Source organism: Anastrepha ludens, chromosome 5, assembly GCF_028408465.1.
Source record: "Anastrepha ludens isolate Willacy chromosome 5, idAnaLude1.1, whole genome shotgun sequence".
Classification (NCBI taxonomy): Eukaryota; Metazoa; Arthropoda; class Insecta; order Diptera; family Tephritidae; genus Anastrepha; species Anastrepha ludens.
Window position 1 is genome coordinate 81801549 of NC_071501.1, and position 18641 is coordinate 81820189.

The 18641-nt window shown below is 36.4% G+C and overlaps 1 protein-coding gene across 1 annotated transcript in view; it reads right to left on the reverse strand.

Annotated features, from left to right (window-relative positions):
* LOC128863944 (ATP-binding cassette sub-family G member 1) overlaps positions 1-18641 on the reverse strand; it is a 140884-nt gene that overhangs the window by 13176 nt on the left and 109067 nt on the right. The window contains exons 3-4 of the mRNA XM_054103373.1: positions 17631-17748; positions 4469-4658 (exon numbers count right to left, since the gene is read on the reverse strand). Of these exons, the coding sequence (XP_053959348.1) occupies positions 4469-4658; positions 17631-17748 (308 nt within the window). The remainder of the gene's footprint in view (positions 1-4468; positions 4659-17630; positions 17749-18641) is intronic.

An 18641-nucleotide genomic window follows, 5' to 3' on the forward strand; every position in this document is an offset into this window, starting at 1 on the left:
GAAAGTGCTGAGATGATTCCACCTCATTCCCCAGACAGCTTTTGAAGAAAATACTTGAAGCAATTCCAAGTCTCACCGCACGGACTCCTAACAGATAATGATCGGTAAGGATACCCCTTCGAGATAATTCGAGAGCTGCGGCTTTGTTAAAAGTTCCCTCGATCTAAGGGGAACTAGAGGGATCCCGCGACTTTTCACATAGCCGCTGAGTTTACGTGAGGCACATCTTTCAAGGAAAGGGCACAGATTCTCATGGTCTATTCTCAAGCACCTCATTTGGCGGTGAAACCGTTTCGTTGGTCCCCTGTCTAGCCAGCTCATCAGCCCAGCAGTTGAGTTGACTCGTAAATTCATTGGTGATACAGAACAGAAAGCCTAAAGGAGTGCTAAAATACATTAGAAACCTCTAATTATAGGCCCGCAGTCAAGCACAGCATTATGACCCAATAAAATTAACTAAGAGGGAATATAAAATACGTGAAACTCTTTACATAGAAATACAGACAGCTCGGATAGGCATCTGTTACCCACAAACCTGAAATGTAAACGGAAAATCAGCTGCTTGAGTGAATTGAGTTAAGCGCTTAGTGGAAATAGGCTATAATTTTTCTCTCTATAAAATCACTTGACAAAGGGTATCTACCTAGCTGTGCATTTTATAAGCTATTAAAAATAAAGCTTTAAATTCTTTATTGGCAAAAAGGTTAAATGCCGCATCGCATTGGCTGGCGGTGCGCTGGGTATAAAAACCAAGATTCTGACTGACTCCAATTAAAAACGCGTGGGGACGCAGGAACGCGTCATCAAACGCCATAAGCAACGCGCTCAAGCAAGCGTGTTCAAAATAATCGTAAATATTTTTATTCCTATTTTAAGTGTGAGAACTGGTTTTTGTTTTTTTTTTACTTAGTAACCGGACAAGTATAAAAGCATGCAAACTTGCGACAAAGGCAGCGCGGAATAAATGTGAATAATTTATATAATCGTTTAGTTGTTTAAGATATGCCAAAATCAAATTCGTCGATTTGCAAAACCAAGCAAAAAAATATAATAATAATATTACGAAAAAAACCATGCAAATACGAAATGTTTAGTATGCAAAATGCTGGAGGCAATTCGGCAAAAAAAAAAAATCGAATTAAAAACGAACTTTGGCCGGTAAATTGATTTTTTTTTATTTCATGTTCGAAATGGAGGAAGCGGAAATCTTAGCAGACGGAAACTTCTAGCAAAATATTTATAAAAAATTGTCGTAAGTAGAATGAATTTGCAGAATTTCAAAGGCTAATAAAAATATTAATTTCAAATATAATATAATAAATACATATCGATGTATGTATGTATTCTAGACAGAGAGTATTTTTAAAGTATATTCTCGTTTATGCTTTTGGAGTATACCAGACACTTCTTTCATGCTGGCCGGAAGTAAATGAAGTGACCGCAAAGCAGTGCTTTTCTGCTAGAGAGGCTTCCTTATTAATAGCAGCTGAGCTCTTCCTTGTCATGGGATAACACACCATCAAGTAGGAACTTAGAAACAAAGAGGTAAGCTTAAGAGCCGTGGGCTAGAACGTCCAAGTCTTCCCCTCTTTTTTCTTGATTGGCGCGATAACCCCTTACGTGATTTTGGCAGAGCTTAACAAAGCGCGCTGGTCATTTCCTTCTCGTGTTAACCGGCGCCAATTGGAAACACCAAATGAAACCAAGCCCTTTTTCACCTGATCTTTCCAACGCAGAGAAGCTCTTCCCCTTCTTCTGCTACGCCCAGCTGGTCGTAGAATACTTTCAGAGTCGGAGCGTTTGTATCCATTCGGACGGCATAACACAGGACAAGCTCTTACTGGGGGGGCATAATCAAACGAGTTTCGGGCAACTTATAACCGTGAGAACCAACTGAGAATGTTCACGGTCATTTGCACAGATCACTAAAAATTTCCCAATTATTTGTATAGGCTTGGTATATAGTTTACTAACTCTTGTCTTTTCTTCGGTAATCCAAACTCTTTGGGAATTACTCCTTCTCGAATGTGATGCTACAGCAGGAGGAAGAATAAGATATCTCGACCGGATGTGGTCCAACTCAGCTGTATCTTAATTTGTGATGAGTAAAGGGCACAAAGACCGTTAGATCGGCGTTCACAAGACAACTGCGTAACTGGAGTGACCAGCATTTAAATCCGGCTAAGGACTGCGCTTCAGCAGCAATCCCCGTATATGTGTGGGGAATATTTATGCTGCTACAATAACACAAACAACAACACCCACAACAAAAACAACAAGCACACCATCAAAAATCACGCCAAAAGCAACAACCACTCCAACAACAAAAACAACAACTACAACTGTTTAGTCGAAGTGCAAGCCTCATTTTCATTCATTCTCACTCATGTATTTTTCCCCAACAGCGCAAGGAAATTGTTATGTTTTTGAATACTTAAGTATACAACTTTATCTACTCTTAATTCAGGGGAGAGTAAAAATGATTAATTTAATTTTTAATTTTTATTTAATAGGACTATGAATAAGTTCGTGCGGTTTTACAACAGATGGCGTAACTTGATTATTATTCCATCGATCCACATTTCCAAACATTCATTGGAGAGCTACTGTCGTAAGGCCCAAACGTCAGTATAAGTTTTTTATTTGAAGCGTAAACAACAATATTTTTACCACACTTGAAAATGTCGAATTTCGTGCCAAATAATGTGTTTTTGCGGGGAATTCTTCTTCATTATTTTAATATGAAGAAAAAAGCAGCCGAAAGTCATCGTATCTTGGTGGAAGTTTATGGTGAGCATGCTCTATCTGAGCGAACGTGCCAGAAGTGGTTTGCACGCTTTAAAAGTGGTGATTTTGGCTTGGAAGACGAAGAACGCGAGGGTGCGCCGCCAAAGTTCATGGATACCGAATTGGAGGAATTGCTCGATCAAGATCCGGCTCAAACGCAAGAAGAGGTTGCAAAAACTTTGGGAGTTGATCAATCAACCATTTCCAAACGTTTAAAAGCCATGGGAATGATCCGAAAGGTAGGCCATTGGGTGCCGTATGAATTGAAGCCAAGAGACGTTGAACGCCGTTTTATGGCATGCGAACAACTGCTTCAACGGCACAAAAGAAAGGGTTTTTTGCATCGAATTGTGACTGGCGATGAAAAGTGGGTCCATTACGACAATCCAAAACGTCGGGCAACGTATGGATACCCTGGCCATGCTTCAACATCGACGTCGGCGCAGAATATTCATGGCCTGAAGGTTATGCTGTGTATCTGGTGGGACCAGCTGGGTGTTGTGTATTATGAGCTACTGAAACCGAATGAAACGATTACGGGGGATGTCTACCGACGACAATTGATGCGTTTGAGCCGAGCACTGCGAGAAAAACGGCCGCAATACGCCGATAGACACGACAAAGTTATTTTGCAACATGACAATGCTCGGCCACATGTTGCACAAGTGGTCAAAACATACTTAGAAACGCTCAAATGGGATGTCCTACCCCACCCGCTGTATAGTCCAGACCTTGCGCCATCCGATTACTATCTCTTCCGATCGATGCAACATGGCCTGGCTGACCAGCACTTCCGTAATTACGATGAAGTCAAAAAATGGATCGATTCGTGGATTGCGGCAAAACCGACCGAATTTTTCACAAAGGGAATCCGTGAATTGCCAGAAAGATGGGAAAAAGTAGTAGTAAGCGATGGACAATATTTTGAATATTAAATTTGTAACCATTTTACGTCAATAAAGTTTCAAATTTCGAAAAAAACCGCACGAACTTATTCATAGTCCTATTATATATTTTTTTTATATTTTTCATTTTTTTTAATTAAATTTTTTTTTATTGTGGTTTTTATGTTTTATTTTATATTTTTATTTTATTTAATTTAATTTTTTTTTAATTTTTTTTTTAATTTTTTTATTTTTAATTTTTTATTTTTAAGTTTTATTTTTAATTTTTTTATTTTTAAGTTTTTTTTAAATTTTTTTATTTTTAATTTTTTTATTTTTAATATTTTTTATTTTTTTTTAATTTTTAATTTTAAATTTTTTATATTTTTTTATTTTCAATTTTTTTTATTTTTTTATTTTTGTTTTTAATTTTTTTTATTTTTTTATTTTTTTCTTATTTTTTAATTTTTTTTTTATTTTTTTTTCTTATTTTGTTTATTTAAAAAAAAAAAATTTTTTAATTTTTTTTGTATTTTTTATTGTTTATTTTTTATTGTAATATTTTTTATTTTAATTTTGAATTTTTTTATTTATTATTCTATAATTTTTTTATTAGGTTTTATTTCCTTTTTTTAATTTATTTTTTTATTTTTTATTTTTAAATTTATTTTTTATTTTATCATTTTGTTATTTTAATTTTTTATTTTTGTATATCTTTTTTTTAATTTTTTTTTATTAGGTTTTATTTCCTTTTGTTTTAATTTATTTTTTATTTAATTTTTTAATTCTCTACCTACCATTGAGTTCTTTTCCGCTTTTGTAAATTTCCTGCTCAGTTTCAAGTTCGTGGCCACAGTCATTGCCTCCTGGACGGTTAAATTGCCGTGCAATTGATTATCCTGCATAATGTAAGCGGATAATTTACGGAAAATGCTCAGATTACGTTCGCGTCCATTCATCGTGACGACACCTTCGATGTTTGTGGTTCTAAAGAAAGTAAAGAGACAATTTATTACAAATGGGAAAATAATGGTATTTTTCTTGCTAGATGTGTTTTATATGTATGTATGTGCACACGTAAATATAACACTATATATGTGTGAGTGTATTTGAGAAATCCGCACAAGCTAAGATTTATAACTAAACACTTTGCATACATAAGTAGTTTAAAATTGTTATTTTGTCTATTAATAAATCAATTGGTAAGAGCAATAAATATTTCTAAGCACATTTGTCAACATAACACGTGCTTATGGGTAACTACATACATACGTCTGTGTGTAATTAGTTTCGACAGAGGCGATTAAATGTTGCAGGAATTTAAATGCATGTCTTATTGCATATCATTTTCGGATAGGTCACGTTTTAAAATGGAATCTGCATAAAAAATTGTCTGTAGTGCAAATAATCATGACAGGTGAATTTAAAAGCCTAAAAGTGTTCAGAACTCGATCTAATTAATAATTGTTAAACTAAGCATTTTAGGCGAGTAGAGTAAATTGGTATTTTTATTTAGAATTAAGTGGGAAATGTTTTTTAGTCAGTTTTAAGTTTCCAACTCAGTTTTAATTGTTCTTAAAGTAATAAAAGGCAGAATTTCTCGAAAGTTCTTGTGTTGAAATTGCTTTGAGTGATTTTTATAAATTTTTAAAATACCCATAAAAACGATCTCATTACATCATTCGATAGAGTATTAAATGTGAGTTAATAAATGATGTTACAGAAAACTCTAAAGTTAAGAAAAATCAATCGATGCTTGTAAGGATAAGAAGAAAAAGAGTGAAAAGAACAGATATATCCCAAAATGGATCTCTGATACTACTTGATAGCATCATTCAGTGCAGAAATTAACTCAAAAGGCAACTCATCAGCGATGGCTGCCTACAGAGAGGCGGCGAAGCAAGTAAAGAAATCGGGCAGAAACGTTAAGAGAAAGTTCATTGAACAATATAAGTCAGCTTTACCGCACAGTTGGCCGCTTAGCCAACCAGCAGAGTAGTAGTAACCGATAGTAGTAGGAGTGACTAGCCAATCAGAGATGTGAAGGGTGTTTTACTGACCTCCAATCATGGCTAGATCCGTAGATGGACAGAACATTTTGAAGCAATTAGCAGCATTGCTCTTAGCAGTGAATCTAGCTTGAATCGAGTAGTAAAATAACAACATCCTGCCATAGTCTAGCGGAGATCACGGATGCCATCAAGAAGCTGAAGCTCAACAAAGCCGCGAGCGAAGTCGGCATACAGCCAGAACTATTGATCGCCAACTCGCAAATTTCAGCTGAAATTCTTCATCCCCACATCACGGTCGGCTGGGACAGTGTAAAGATGCTTCAGTCGCAAGGCGATTTAAGTGACTGCGGCAATTGGCAAGGAATAACTCTGCTCAACGCTAACTATTTACAAAATTCTAGCCACGTTCATACAAAATATACTCCAATGTATCGAACGCTCCTTAAGGGACGAACAAGCTGGAATTGGAAATACCCCAAAATGATCAGGACGTTGATCTTAGACGATTGAGCCGAGTTCATCTCTTTCAACGCAAACTAGTCCCCAGTTCTATATATATATATATATATACATATATAACTAACATAATCTCAGTTTTTTGTCCGCCCATCTGCTGATTCTGTCAAGTTCGCTGAGAGCCGGATAACGGTCTGTTATTCGTCACACCTCCTTAATTCTTTTCACCACGAGTGTGGCCAATATCAGACCGTTAGCCGGCTCTCGGGGTATTTGGAAGAAACAGTTGATTGGTTCATGTAACCGGGGACATGACAGAGGTTGGCCTACGAAAAACTGAGAGCGTTGAAAAAAACCAGCACAGTCTACGTTCAGGTTGCTTCGTTGTCGTCTGAACAACAACAGGATGGGCGAGTGTGTGAAATGAGCGGGCAAAATTCTGCTGAGGAGCTGAGGGAGAGGAAGGCCTCTGAACAAGGACTGGGCTTCATTTGGTGTCACCAATTGGCGCCGGTTAGAACAAGAAAGAAACGACTGGCGCACTTTGTTAAACTCGGTCAAAATCGCGACTGCGGTTATCGCGCCACCCAAACAGAAGAAGGTTACCATAAAGGCCCATGGTGTTTGTCTGCGCAAAATTGCGTCACCGAGGCTTAGTGCACTAGAAACGCCTAGTTTACTGAGGCGGCAGCCCTTGGTCGGGAAGAACCCGAGTAATTCCGGTACGTAGAACCGGCTGCCATGGGAATGCAGAATTCACTACCTAAGTCGTATTTCTTTATGTCTTGAAGTCATACAGATCTCTTGAATACTCCAAGCTGCTTTTATATTCCTGAATTTTGCAGTTTTACAAAAAAAAAGTGGTTCACCAGAAATTTGAAACGTATTCGCCGATGGGAGGTTCACGCGTTTCGGAAGTGTTGAATAAAGTCTATTGTTGGCTAATTTTTCCAGCGCCCACAGATATCACATGCAGAATCTGGCGGTTATATGACCAATACTTAGTCTGGTGCCGAATACTAAGTAGAGAAGAGTTCTATGGGAGATGAAGAGTTCTGTGCAAAATACACCGCTTTCCGTTCGTATCTTTGAATCATAGGTGTGCACACTCTTTGGAATTTCCGAAATGTTACGTGTGAATTTTATAAATGTATGCATGTGTGAGCTTATATAAATAAGATGTATTTTTATGGTAAACATTTCATGTTTTTATTTGGAGGCACGTGTCGTTTATGCCACTCCAGATCCAGAGCGCAGCCACTGAGAGAAATGTTCTTAAAATACATATGCATACTTATTCACATGTATAGTACATGCATGTGTGCGTGCGTGCGTGCATATATTAACAATGCACTTATTTCTCCGCAATTCTTTGTTCGAAGCTCATCTCTTCATATAAAATATTATCAACATTTCATGCGTCTTACTTCCAAGAGGTAAATTTTTTCTTTCATTTTCCTCTTACAATCCAATTTACACAATCTTTGCGTTATTTTACTCATTCCAGCACAATTCAAGTTGAAAATTTCACGCTAACAAGAAGAACAATGCAGACATAAACAAATTTGCTGGAAATGTTATTTTTGAGGTCAGAGAAAGTCGCTGCTTACGGTGTAAAAAAAATGTAAAAAGCGGCAAGAAAAAAATAGATGCAGATCTCGCATTGCTTTTATTTTGGATGCTGTTAGTTTTGCTAATATATATAAGAGCAAAAAAATAAATCATATTTTTCTATTAGAAAATGATACCCATATTTCGATTTACCCTGTAATTCTACAGAATTGTATTTATGTATGTGTGTATATTGCTTTTAATTTCTGCAAAGTGCTCTGATTTAATCAGCAAAAGGTGACTGGGTAAAGGTGAAGCACGTTGCAAAAACAAAAACAATAATAAAATAAGCACTGCGCGTTAAAAATTCTAATTTAGTATGAACTTTTTTAGTTGTTGTTTTATTTTGTGCACTTTGCTTATTGTGGCTGTTGGCAACTGGTGCTAGAGGGAGGGAATACGCAATTCCGTACGTTTATAAACTTTTTTTATGCATTTTTTGTTCGTTTTTTAATAAAAATAAAAAAGAAAAGACAAGAAATTAATAAAAATAAAAAAGAAATTATGAGGAAGAAATATCAAAATGAGAAAAAAATTCTCAATAAAACCAGTATTTAAAAAAAAATTGAAATTACATTTTTTTACGAAAATAAAAACACGAGTTTTCATAAAAAAAATGCTGTTTAATCGCGGAGCAATGTTGCTCGTCTGAGAAGCCGTAGAGGTTCTACTTGTGGTGAAGTAGAGACCGTGGGAGCTAAGTGCATCAGATTGCGGGAGAAACATGCGGCCACAAATCTTATGGACCACTCTCTAAGCGTCTCAAGATCTGAGCAGATCTTAAAGGGGGCATCATCCGTCGCTCTGATTACAGCTAACCCATGGATGATATAATTTCCAGGATTGCTCTTTTACTATGTTGAAAAAGAAAATTGCGAAGGGAACTTCGGCAGCCACGATTCAAGAAGCAACTTTAAGATGGGAAAGAACCAGCTCATGAAGGATCGCAAAAATCATGCTACGCAAACACAATGTCAGGTTACAAGCTATATATTATCTCTTCCCAGGAAAGAGTGTAAACTTGTAGTGAGGCTACTGACGGGACACTGTCTTACTCCATCGTACGCGGCCAAACTGAAGCTAGTGCAGAATGAGACATGGACAACATGTAACGAAGTCAAGGCAAAAGGAACTCTGGAATACCTACTCTGCCACTGACCTGCACTTAGCAAAGTACGAATAAACTGCTTGGGTTTTGCATCATTTTCAACATTAGAAAGTATGCAGTTTAAAAAATTAGCAGCCTACTTAAATTAGCCAAACTGTGTATTAAAGAAAAAATATAAAAATAAAATTTTCCATACTAACACTTAGTATCACGATATATCAATTTCTGGCCTATGTATGATCTAGAGCATCAACCAAGTTTAACCTAACCTAACTTTTGACTGCCACGTCACAGGCGATTCGGCAGTCGAATTCTGCACGATCATTTCACATATATTCACACACTCGTCCAATCAGCCGTTGTTCGGAGGGTAACAAAGTATGATTGGTTGATTTCTTTCGTATATCACTAACACAATCTCTGTTTTTGTGTAAAAACATCGCAAGTGATGTCAGCCCATCAGCGGATTTTGTTAAATTCGTTCAGAGACGAATAACGGTCTGTTAAAGAGCTCACCTTTAAACTCTTTTCATCATGCCTCTAACCGATGTGGAGTTTGGCTGTAGGCGCCTTTGGCAAACGCAGCAGGAGTAAATTTTAGGTTCACGGTTAGGCTATTGCCAGCACTAAGGAAAAGTATTGGGAACAGTTTTGCTGCATGGAGCTGCTCCAGTGACGATAAGCGAGGAGTGAGGTTCAGCGCAATAGACAAGGCTAGTTCACTGGAGCGGCAGCTCTTCGACGGGAAAAACCAGAGTCAATCCGTTACGTAGAACCGCCTGCCATGGAAATAACTGTTCGTAACTACTAATTAGACTATGACAAGACTTCAAGATTAGTAAATAGACTATAGTTTATAGTAATAAAATTTGTATACGCCATATGTGGGCTGTGTGCCACTGCACGCAATGCTCCCTGCAATACTTACTAAGATACAAAGGAAGTGAAGTATCGATATATGCCAAGAATGATAACAACTGAATTGCGCCCTTCATAGAGTGCAGTTGCATGGGAGAGTTGTGAAAATGCGAATGAGATTGCAATAAGAAGAAATTGCACAAACAACACACGAAAAAATTGCACAAGTGCGACATCACACACACAGCAATTCTGTCAAATTACCTGAGAGCAAAGTAGCCTTAACACGATTGGCGCCGCCTTAGTCCCGATTTATGCAGGGAAACATTTGGAAAGGAAAAAATGTATTCATGGAAGAAGAACGAACGGGGAAGAGAGAGGGGATTTTGTTTCCCATGCTGGCGACACTCTTTGTGCTCTTATTCGTATTTTGAATATTAAAGAAGAAATTGTGTCTCTCTGTATTGTATTGCGGGACTTATTATTCACTCCATTGTGGATATAATCTATACTCAAATGACCAGCCGGAGGCTCAAAGCGTGCCATCTCAATGATGAATTATGCTATCAAGCGAGAGAGCATGGATTTTATCTTACTCATTCATCGAAACCATAAACCAAACATTAGAAGAAGAGCAAAACTTAGTTCTACGAGCTTTTCAACGTTTACTTTGTTTTTTTGTATTGTATTTTAATTTCGGAAAATTTGGATCTTTGTTGACTTGCTTCATGCGCTCATTAGCAAATTCTAGCTGCCGTCGCCACATAAATATGTATTACATGGGTTCAAAATAGTTACATATGTATGTGCGTATGTGTGTGCAATATAATAAATATTAATTTTTTCATAATTTTTACAAATATTATTATCAGTGTAGCAAAATTTTCCAGTAGACTTACAGCAATAAATAGTTGAATAAATAAGCAAACAGCAAAAATGTAAGTGTCATTTAACAAACAAGTTTAAAGTCCAAACTGACCATTGTTTTTGTTTTTTTAGCGTGACATGAGCTGAAAACGCGTACTACGCAAACAAAGGCAAAGTGAGTTTGGAATGTAAGAATACACACACACACATGCACAACTAAATACGATTTATTGCATTTGGAAAAGAAGCATTCTTGACTGCTCGAGCAGCGGAATCAGCAGTAGCTGGCCTTGCTGGAAGAACGTCATAACTCAAAAAATCGAAAATTGGAGAAAAATGGCTTCAAAATTTTCAATCCACTATGCCTCCCCCAGTAAAAGTAAAGAAAAGTTTGCATCTAATAAGATACAAGTAATTTTCATAGATACCGCGACTAATTTTTTCAACAACATAAAAGTAGAGCTGGTGGCCATTTTCTGCATACTTATCTAAACATTTTTTTTTTTTTTTTTTTGGATTATGACAGTCTTGCAAATGCCTACAAATGCCCGATATGCACATATTTTATAAACCAAATATAGAATAAAGCCGAGTCATGGGCAAACAAAAGGCAAAGCTAGACTTGTAGAGACTAAAGTGAATTACAAATTATGTGAACGCTTTTGCTTATAAATATGCATGCATGCATGTATGTGTAAGTGTGTGTGCTTTTGTGTTTGCATAAAATTCTTGTTATCACTTAATGAATCGACCGGCAATAATAGAAATATTCAACTGTTGGCAGACATGACGGGCAAGAAACAGTAAGGAGGTCGAATATATTTAATTGGATGAGAGAATATATTACACAAGTAAAGGGTCTTTCGAAAGTAATGCCTAGATGTTAGTAGTGTATAGGAGATCAACGATGACAAATCAAACGCAGAAAGTGGCAATGGATAGTTCACACGCTTAGAAAACCACCCGATAGCATCACGAGAATAGCACTGGACTGGAACCCGCAATGGAGCAGAGGTCGTGGTCGGCCAAAGATAACTTGGCGAAGGTCGATGTTGCGTGAGCTAGCAGGTGCCGATGTCACATGGGATGGGGCAAAAAAAACAAAAGCCCAGAACCGTGTTCGATGGAAAAGTCTTGTCGAGGCTCTATGCTCCCGACGGAGTGAATAAGGCTATAAAAAATATTATATATACGAAATTAGTCGATCTTTAAGAAGAAAAAATCGGACAATTCGTGATTTGTTTGGTGAAAATAATCGTTCGAATAAGTCGATGATTCAAAGACTGCTGAAAAAATTTCAAGAAACTGTTTCTGCGAAGATAAGAAAAAGCACTGGGAGACCAAAAACTGAACGTTCTGTTCAAAGTATTGCTGCTGTAGTGCAAAGTGTTGCTGAACAACCTTCAACAGCTATAACTCGGCGTTCTTGACGGTCTCGAAAATGAGGCATTAATGAATCGACTTTTTGATTACCTCACCTGTAGACGCACCCATGGCTGACATTTACTTAGATGATGTAATTTTTCACATAAAATTATTAAGCGCCCTATTTTGAATCAAGATGGTGAAACCTAAAGGAATATGAATTTTTACATGTTCTACTTTAAAACAGCATCTAGACGCGTCTTTTGAAAGACTTTTTATATATACATTTTGCTTTTTTTAATTTTTAACTTTTTTTAATTTTGGTGGACTCTTCAGAGTCACAATAAAACCTAATTTAAATTTTTTTTAATAGAATACAGGGTATACTTTTTTGGACAGTTGTGAAGGAAAACTGAGCGAGGAGATTAAATAATACCGATCTGTAAACATTTTATGACGAATTTACGGAAATTTTTCATGCGGATTCTAGGGTAATTTTCAAAGTATTGGCAGCACAAAATCCTCACATTTGTGCAATGTTGAATGAAACTGAAAAAGATCCAAACAGATCAACTGCTGGCGTCATCACAGGTGTTATAACAGTCACTGAACTATGGGCACATTGGCCAGTAGAATGGGTATACTTGCCAGTGACTTCTGCAGAAGCTGTGGAGATGACGAAGAAATTGAGTCGGTACAACACCTCCTCTGTGAATGTCCTGCTCTTCAAAGAAGCCCTACCAAATATTTTGGCGATTATTTCTTTGAGGACCTGGGAAATTTACAAAATGTCTCACTGGAGGGATTAGTTGCCTTCTTAAAAGATTTAAGTGGTTTAAGCAACTTAGTTAAAGGATGGAAATCAAATGCAGCTATCACAATGGGGCTTAGGGCAAGACTTAGACAAGACTCTCTGTCTTAGACAAGCAACTTCTCTAACTTAACCAAACTAAAGCTAATGGAATGAATAAAAACGTGTGAAGAAGCCTGGCGCTTTATTTATAGTTCTGAAAAGAAGCGCTAATCGATACTGTGAAAGAATCCTTTTCCATTCCATTTGAATGAGTAAATCCAAATTGAAGGTAGTGACGATTATTTTTTACGATATTCATGGGATTGTGCACTTTCACTAGGCTTCTGAAGCTTAAATTTTTAGAGCACATTACTACTCATAAAGATGAAACCTGTATTCGCGGGACCAAGAGTCAAGTGTGTTGAAGCTCTTAAAGGGTATGCGGCAGGCACCCTAAGGGGACTTGTAAAACTTGCAGCGCTTGTTTGGAACAATCGAAGCTTAGAATGAAGCATTGTAGTGATAAAAAAAGTAAATATGTTTTTGTTTGTAATTTATTTATCATTTATTTTATTATTATTAGAAAGTTTGAAATTAAAAAAAAATTAATATTTTTTATCATCAGTCTTATTACTCATAACTCATATCGTGCAATATAAAATTCATATGGCTCACAATTTTTCTAATTAACCCAGCTTGATGCCATATGGTAAAGCACCTCAGATTATATAACCGCCACCGCATATCATCTCCCACTGGACCAAATACGTCGAAACAATTAAATCAGATAGACGATTACGATCTACAACGCACTGGCAGTGCTTGATGCACCACAATGACAACAACAACAGCAACCATAGTGCAATTAATAAACGAGGAAAACATGGCTGTTGTTGCAGTTGTAGCCGGATATAAATCCGGCTCGTTCCGGCAACGTAGAACTGACAGTCGTGGGAACGAGGAAAGTAGAGCCTCCCCTTGGGCTTAAGTCGTTTTAGTTCCGAAATAAGTACCATTTTTCTATTGTGTTATATATAGGGTCCGCCATATAACTTTACGGAATTAAAAATGCTATAAAAAAGAAACTACTCAATATTTTTCCAAACTGTTTTTTTTATTTTAAAGTACAATCCTTCCGGTTAATGATGGACCACAACTTCATTCATATGGCTGCCTCGGCTACCATACCAAGGTCTTTACGCAAAATTCGTCTCAATGATGTCTCCGAAATGTCCAATTGTTAAGAACGACGATGAACTGATGTTCCTGGTGATTCATGAACACTCTCGGCCACAGCAGCAATATTTTCGGGTGTACGCGCGGATTTTGGTCGGCCACGCGTTGGTTTGTCAATAAGCAACCCAGTTTCTCTTACTTTTTCGCAAAGTAACGCACATACGCTTCATTCGGTGCTTTTCTTCTTCCCATTGCCGTACGTAATTTTCGTACACATTCTGCAACATTACCATGATTTTCAAAGCAATGTCGCAATATTTCCCAGCTTTTTTGAGCGTATACACAACCATTTTCGTTCAGCGGAAGAATAAAACTAATTTTCTGTCAAATCAGATGACAGCTAAGTGTTACCATTCTTCAATTAATACCTAGTTCAAATCCGTAAAGATAGATGGAGGGCCCCGTACAAGTGTCGGTATTTTCTTGCGAAATTAAAGGTTTCTGAGCGAATGAATCTTTTCGAATAACCTTCTTGCAACCGAACGACTCCTCTTAGTGGTTTACGACGATGGTGAACCAACGTTTTCTCAAATAACATAAAAAAATAGTACAAAAAATAAAAAATAGAAAAAAAAGAAAAACTATAAATTATAACTAAATTATAAATTATAAAATTATAAGTACCATATTTCTGTTCTCTTCCATATCAGTGTCGGTATTTTTGCGAAATTTACCTATTTTTCTATTTCATTTTGGGCGCAAAAGTTTCTGCCGAACATTTTTTTCAAATAACCTTTGTGCATCTAAACTCTGTTTAGTAAATTTTCCACGTTAGTGTACCAACACCTTCTCAAAAAAAAAAAAAAATAATAATCATAAAAAACAATAATAATAAAAAAAAAAAATTTTTTTTTTTAATTATAAAAAAAATCGAAGAAATGTTACCGATTAGTGCACTCTTTGCTCGTCACCCTTAACATACATTATTCATTATGGAACTTTGTCTAAGCCTCGTGGTAATTTTCTAAAATAATAATCAAGCTGTTTGTTGCTAATTACTTGACTGACTGATTTTCATTCTAGAATAATTTCCTATAATTAAAAAGTTAAAGTTTTCCTAGTTAAAGGGTATAAACGTGAAAAAATTGACTTTCAAATAAATAAAATAAAAATTTCCTATCAACTTAACGAGGGCTAACAGAATTGACCTGAATTGAAGTTGTCGCTGCTAATTAGTTGAGTAGCTTTTTTACATTCAAGCGCTTGAAAAGTACTTCTACGCGCATAAGTTGGCTCTGGAAAAATTGTAATTGCTTCGCGCACTGACAACTCGTGCAGTGCTTGAATTTGACCGATGGACTTTTAGACCGCTGCTTATCAGCTCATAAAAACAAAGAAAAAAAAGAACCAAGTCATAATTATATACATACATACAATACATTCCTCAGTATATAATTATTTGCAAACACCCATCGCTTTGATGAAAACAGCTGTTGTATGCCTGCCTTTGTGGTGGTCACCAAATCAATTTTATTTTACTTAAAAAATGGAATGCGAATTGGTCAGCCATAAGAACGTATGCACGTGTGTATGTTGCCACACGTAGCTTGTTGTTGTTATCTATTCTTCGATTACCTACGTATTGGCGTGGACTCGATTACCTACGAGTATTTTTTTCCTAATCGTATGGAAACATGGCATTAATATACTGCTCTTTTATGGCTTGCACAAGGCTAAGTTAAATGAATTTATTGGCACTGGCAAGCCAGGCGGTCGGTTAGCTTTCTTCCCTTTGCTTGATAATCAACCGGCAGGGGCAGGCGACGATTTATGTTGGCAATTTTTTTACAGCGTCGCAACAAAGTTTCTTTCACTTAACAGCGAAAAAGTTTTTAGCGGCATTCTTAGATTTTACTGCGCCAAATGTCTTTGCTTTACGCCGGTGAGGTTATAAAAGCTGGAAACTTAAAACATTTTTGTTTTTGTTAAAATTATATTAGAATGCTGGAATATTGAGTCATTTCATAATTATTTATTGGTATTACTTTGAACCTTTCGAAAGCGCACTAAAGAAATATCTTACCTCAAAATAGTCGGCGGTTAACTAATTCAAATACTCATTGGAACGAATCGTAAATTTCGAATTGTTCCAGATAAATAAACCGGATATTAGATTTTTTCCTAGAAAATGCTTGAAAAGAATGGGATTAGAAAAGGGCAGATTACTACTGCAGTACCAATTGAAGGAAGTCTTCAAAAATGGCATTAAACATACAAAAATGTCAGTACCACTGGATAAACGCCCGCCTATCTGTCAGGTGTCTGACAGCTTGATGATACCACAACAAATTTTTGTCATACTAAGTGACAGTCACAGTTTTGGCGGCCGTCGTAGTTGAGTGGTTAAGGCGTAATTACCACCAATTGCTGCCAGATACCTACTGGGAGCATGAAACACTCGTTCCCACGAGAGTCGGTTCTACGTTGTCGGAACGACCGGGATTTATATATATCCGGCCAAGAACTGTCACTCTAGCAGCATTCCAACAAACATTTATGAGGACTGATTATGTTGTTACAACAACAATACAAATCACATAAAACATGAATTGAGAAAAAATTCCAATAGCGATGGCAAGCAATGTGCAGTAACTGTAAAAAATGAGAGAGTAACTTTTTTGTTTTTTGTCGGCACAAACTAGCAAAAGTACAGCACTTGGACCACATTTAGGCTGTTCTGCTGCACTCGGGTTCCCTTTTGAATTTTTTTTAAATCTACCTGAGCTCCGAAGAATCTGAGTAGATCTTGTGACGCCACTTTTTAATACATCAGTGCCAAAGACCACAAGCGTGATTCGAGCGAATGCCGGGTAGACGCACAGAAAGTGGTTCGCCGTCTCATCCTTCTTTCCACATGCTGGGCGGGGTTCCCTGTATGAGATGCCTACCTTTTCCATGTGCTTCGCCCATAGAAAGTGGCCTGTCATCAGTCAAACCACCCATCTGCAGTCCCTTCTGCTTAATAACAGGAGGATTTGCGGCAGTCGGTCGGACATGACAGGTAACATCAGTTTTGTCCAAGACTAACTTAGAAGTACTTCAGTACTGCTGACAGATATTTTTAGTGGGCACTGTAGACTCGGTAAATGGGCGAATGATTTATGTAGCTGTTGCGTTAGGGATGTGGAAACTTGGTAAATAGTACAAAAACAAGAAAGAAAACCAAACATTCCTTTAAATTTTTTATGTTAGAAAACTTAAGCGAAAATTTGGGGAAGAGTTTCAAAAATCCTTCGGTAAGAGTATATTCGCTATTCTTAAAAATGTGGAAAATTTTAGTGGCCTGTAGGACATTTTTGACCCCAATTAAGGCCGCAGAAACGGAAATCTATCAGGTAATATAAAATAAAATATTACCCTACAGGACCTTAAAAAATTGTATTTTATTTCTCGCGAAAAAGTGAACCGAAAGCAAGCAATTTTTTACTTGTATTATTTTGAATAAAAAAAAATTAATAATAATACTAAAAATAAGCTGAAGCTAACAGATTTTTGTTTTAAATCATCGAACGCTCTACTACTAATTTGTATGGCTATACATTTGTTTTGTTATATTTTTGTCAAAGTATTTTTTACAAAAATTTTATGACAGAAATTTGTTAGTTCTGCTAACCAAAAATGACTGACTTCTAAAACTTAATTTTAAAACTTACTTGTAGCCGGAGAGTATATTGAGCAAGGTACTTTTCCCAGCACCGGATGGTCCCATAATAGCTGTAAGCTCGCCGGAGCGCAAGCGACCACTGACGCCTTTGAGTATAGTTTTGGCATCTGAAATTGTCAAAAAGAAAATAATTTTTTTTAAAGGCTCCATTCCACTTTTGACTCAATTAAAATTAAAGAATTTACTGGTAATTGAAAATAGTATTTACAACAACAAGTTTATATATCTATTTCTTCAGATATTTGACACATAAGACAGTGAAACGCCATTTTTTTTATAATAAATGCGTTACTGCAAAATGTAAGGAAAGTTTAGATGATAGGCTTTTTAAAGAGTTTGTCTGAAAAAATAACAAAAGTTGACTGTAGTGCTCAGTATGAAAGAGGCTGTCCAATCTAAACCCCATTGCCTCTAAAGTGTTCCGATTCTGGCATCATTCGATGGAATAATCCGCGAACAAAAGCAATAAATTATTTTTTAGTTTAAGTAAGGAGGAAATAAATAATTTTGGTAATACTGTAACATTTTTTTTTTTCATTACAAACAGTATAAATTTTCTCGACGCAAGGAATTTTGAGTACATCGCGCATTTCGAGCGGTGATACAAAAGGGTTGAGCCACCCATACTGGTAATGAAGCAACCCAGATTTTCGAGAATATTTCAAGGTTTTACTTGCATAGCAAAGAAGATACTTGACGCGGCTAAGAAAATGAGGCAGCATCTAAGAACAAGCGCCGTGAAAAGTAAATTAAGGAAGTGGGTGAGAATTTGAGGTCATTTAGTTTTATTAATAGATAATCTTGTGCTTGATCAAAGCTTTTTATTTCTTTTAAATTAACAATATGACGGCCTCAGGAAATATTTTTCAGATTTTCGTGAAAAAAAAACCGACAATTAATTGTTTAAAAAAATCGAAATTGTGAAAAAAAATCTTTCGATCCGGCACAAGTTTTTTATGTTTTTCAAAAGCAGTATAAACTTTATTGAAACCTACCAAAC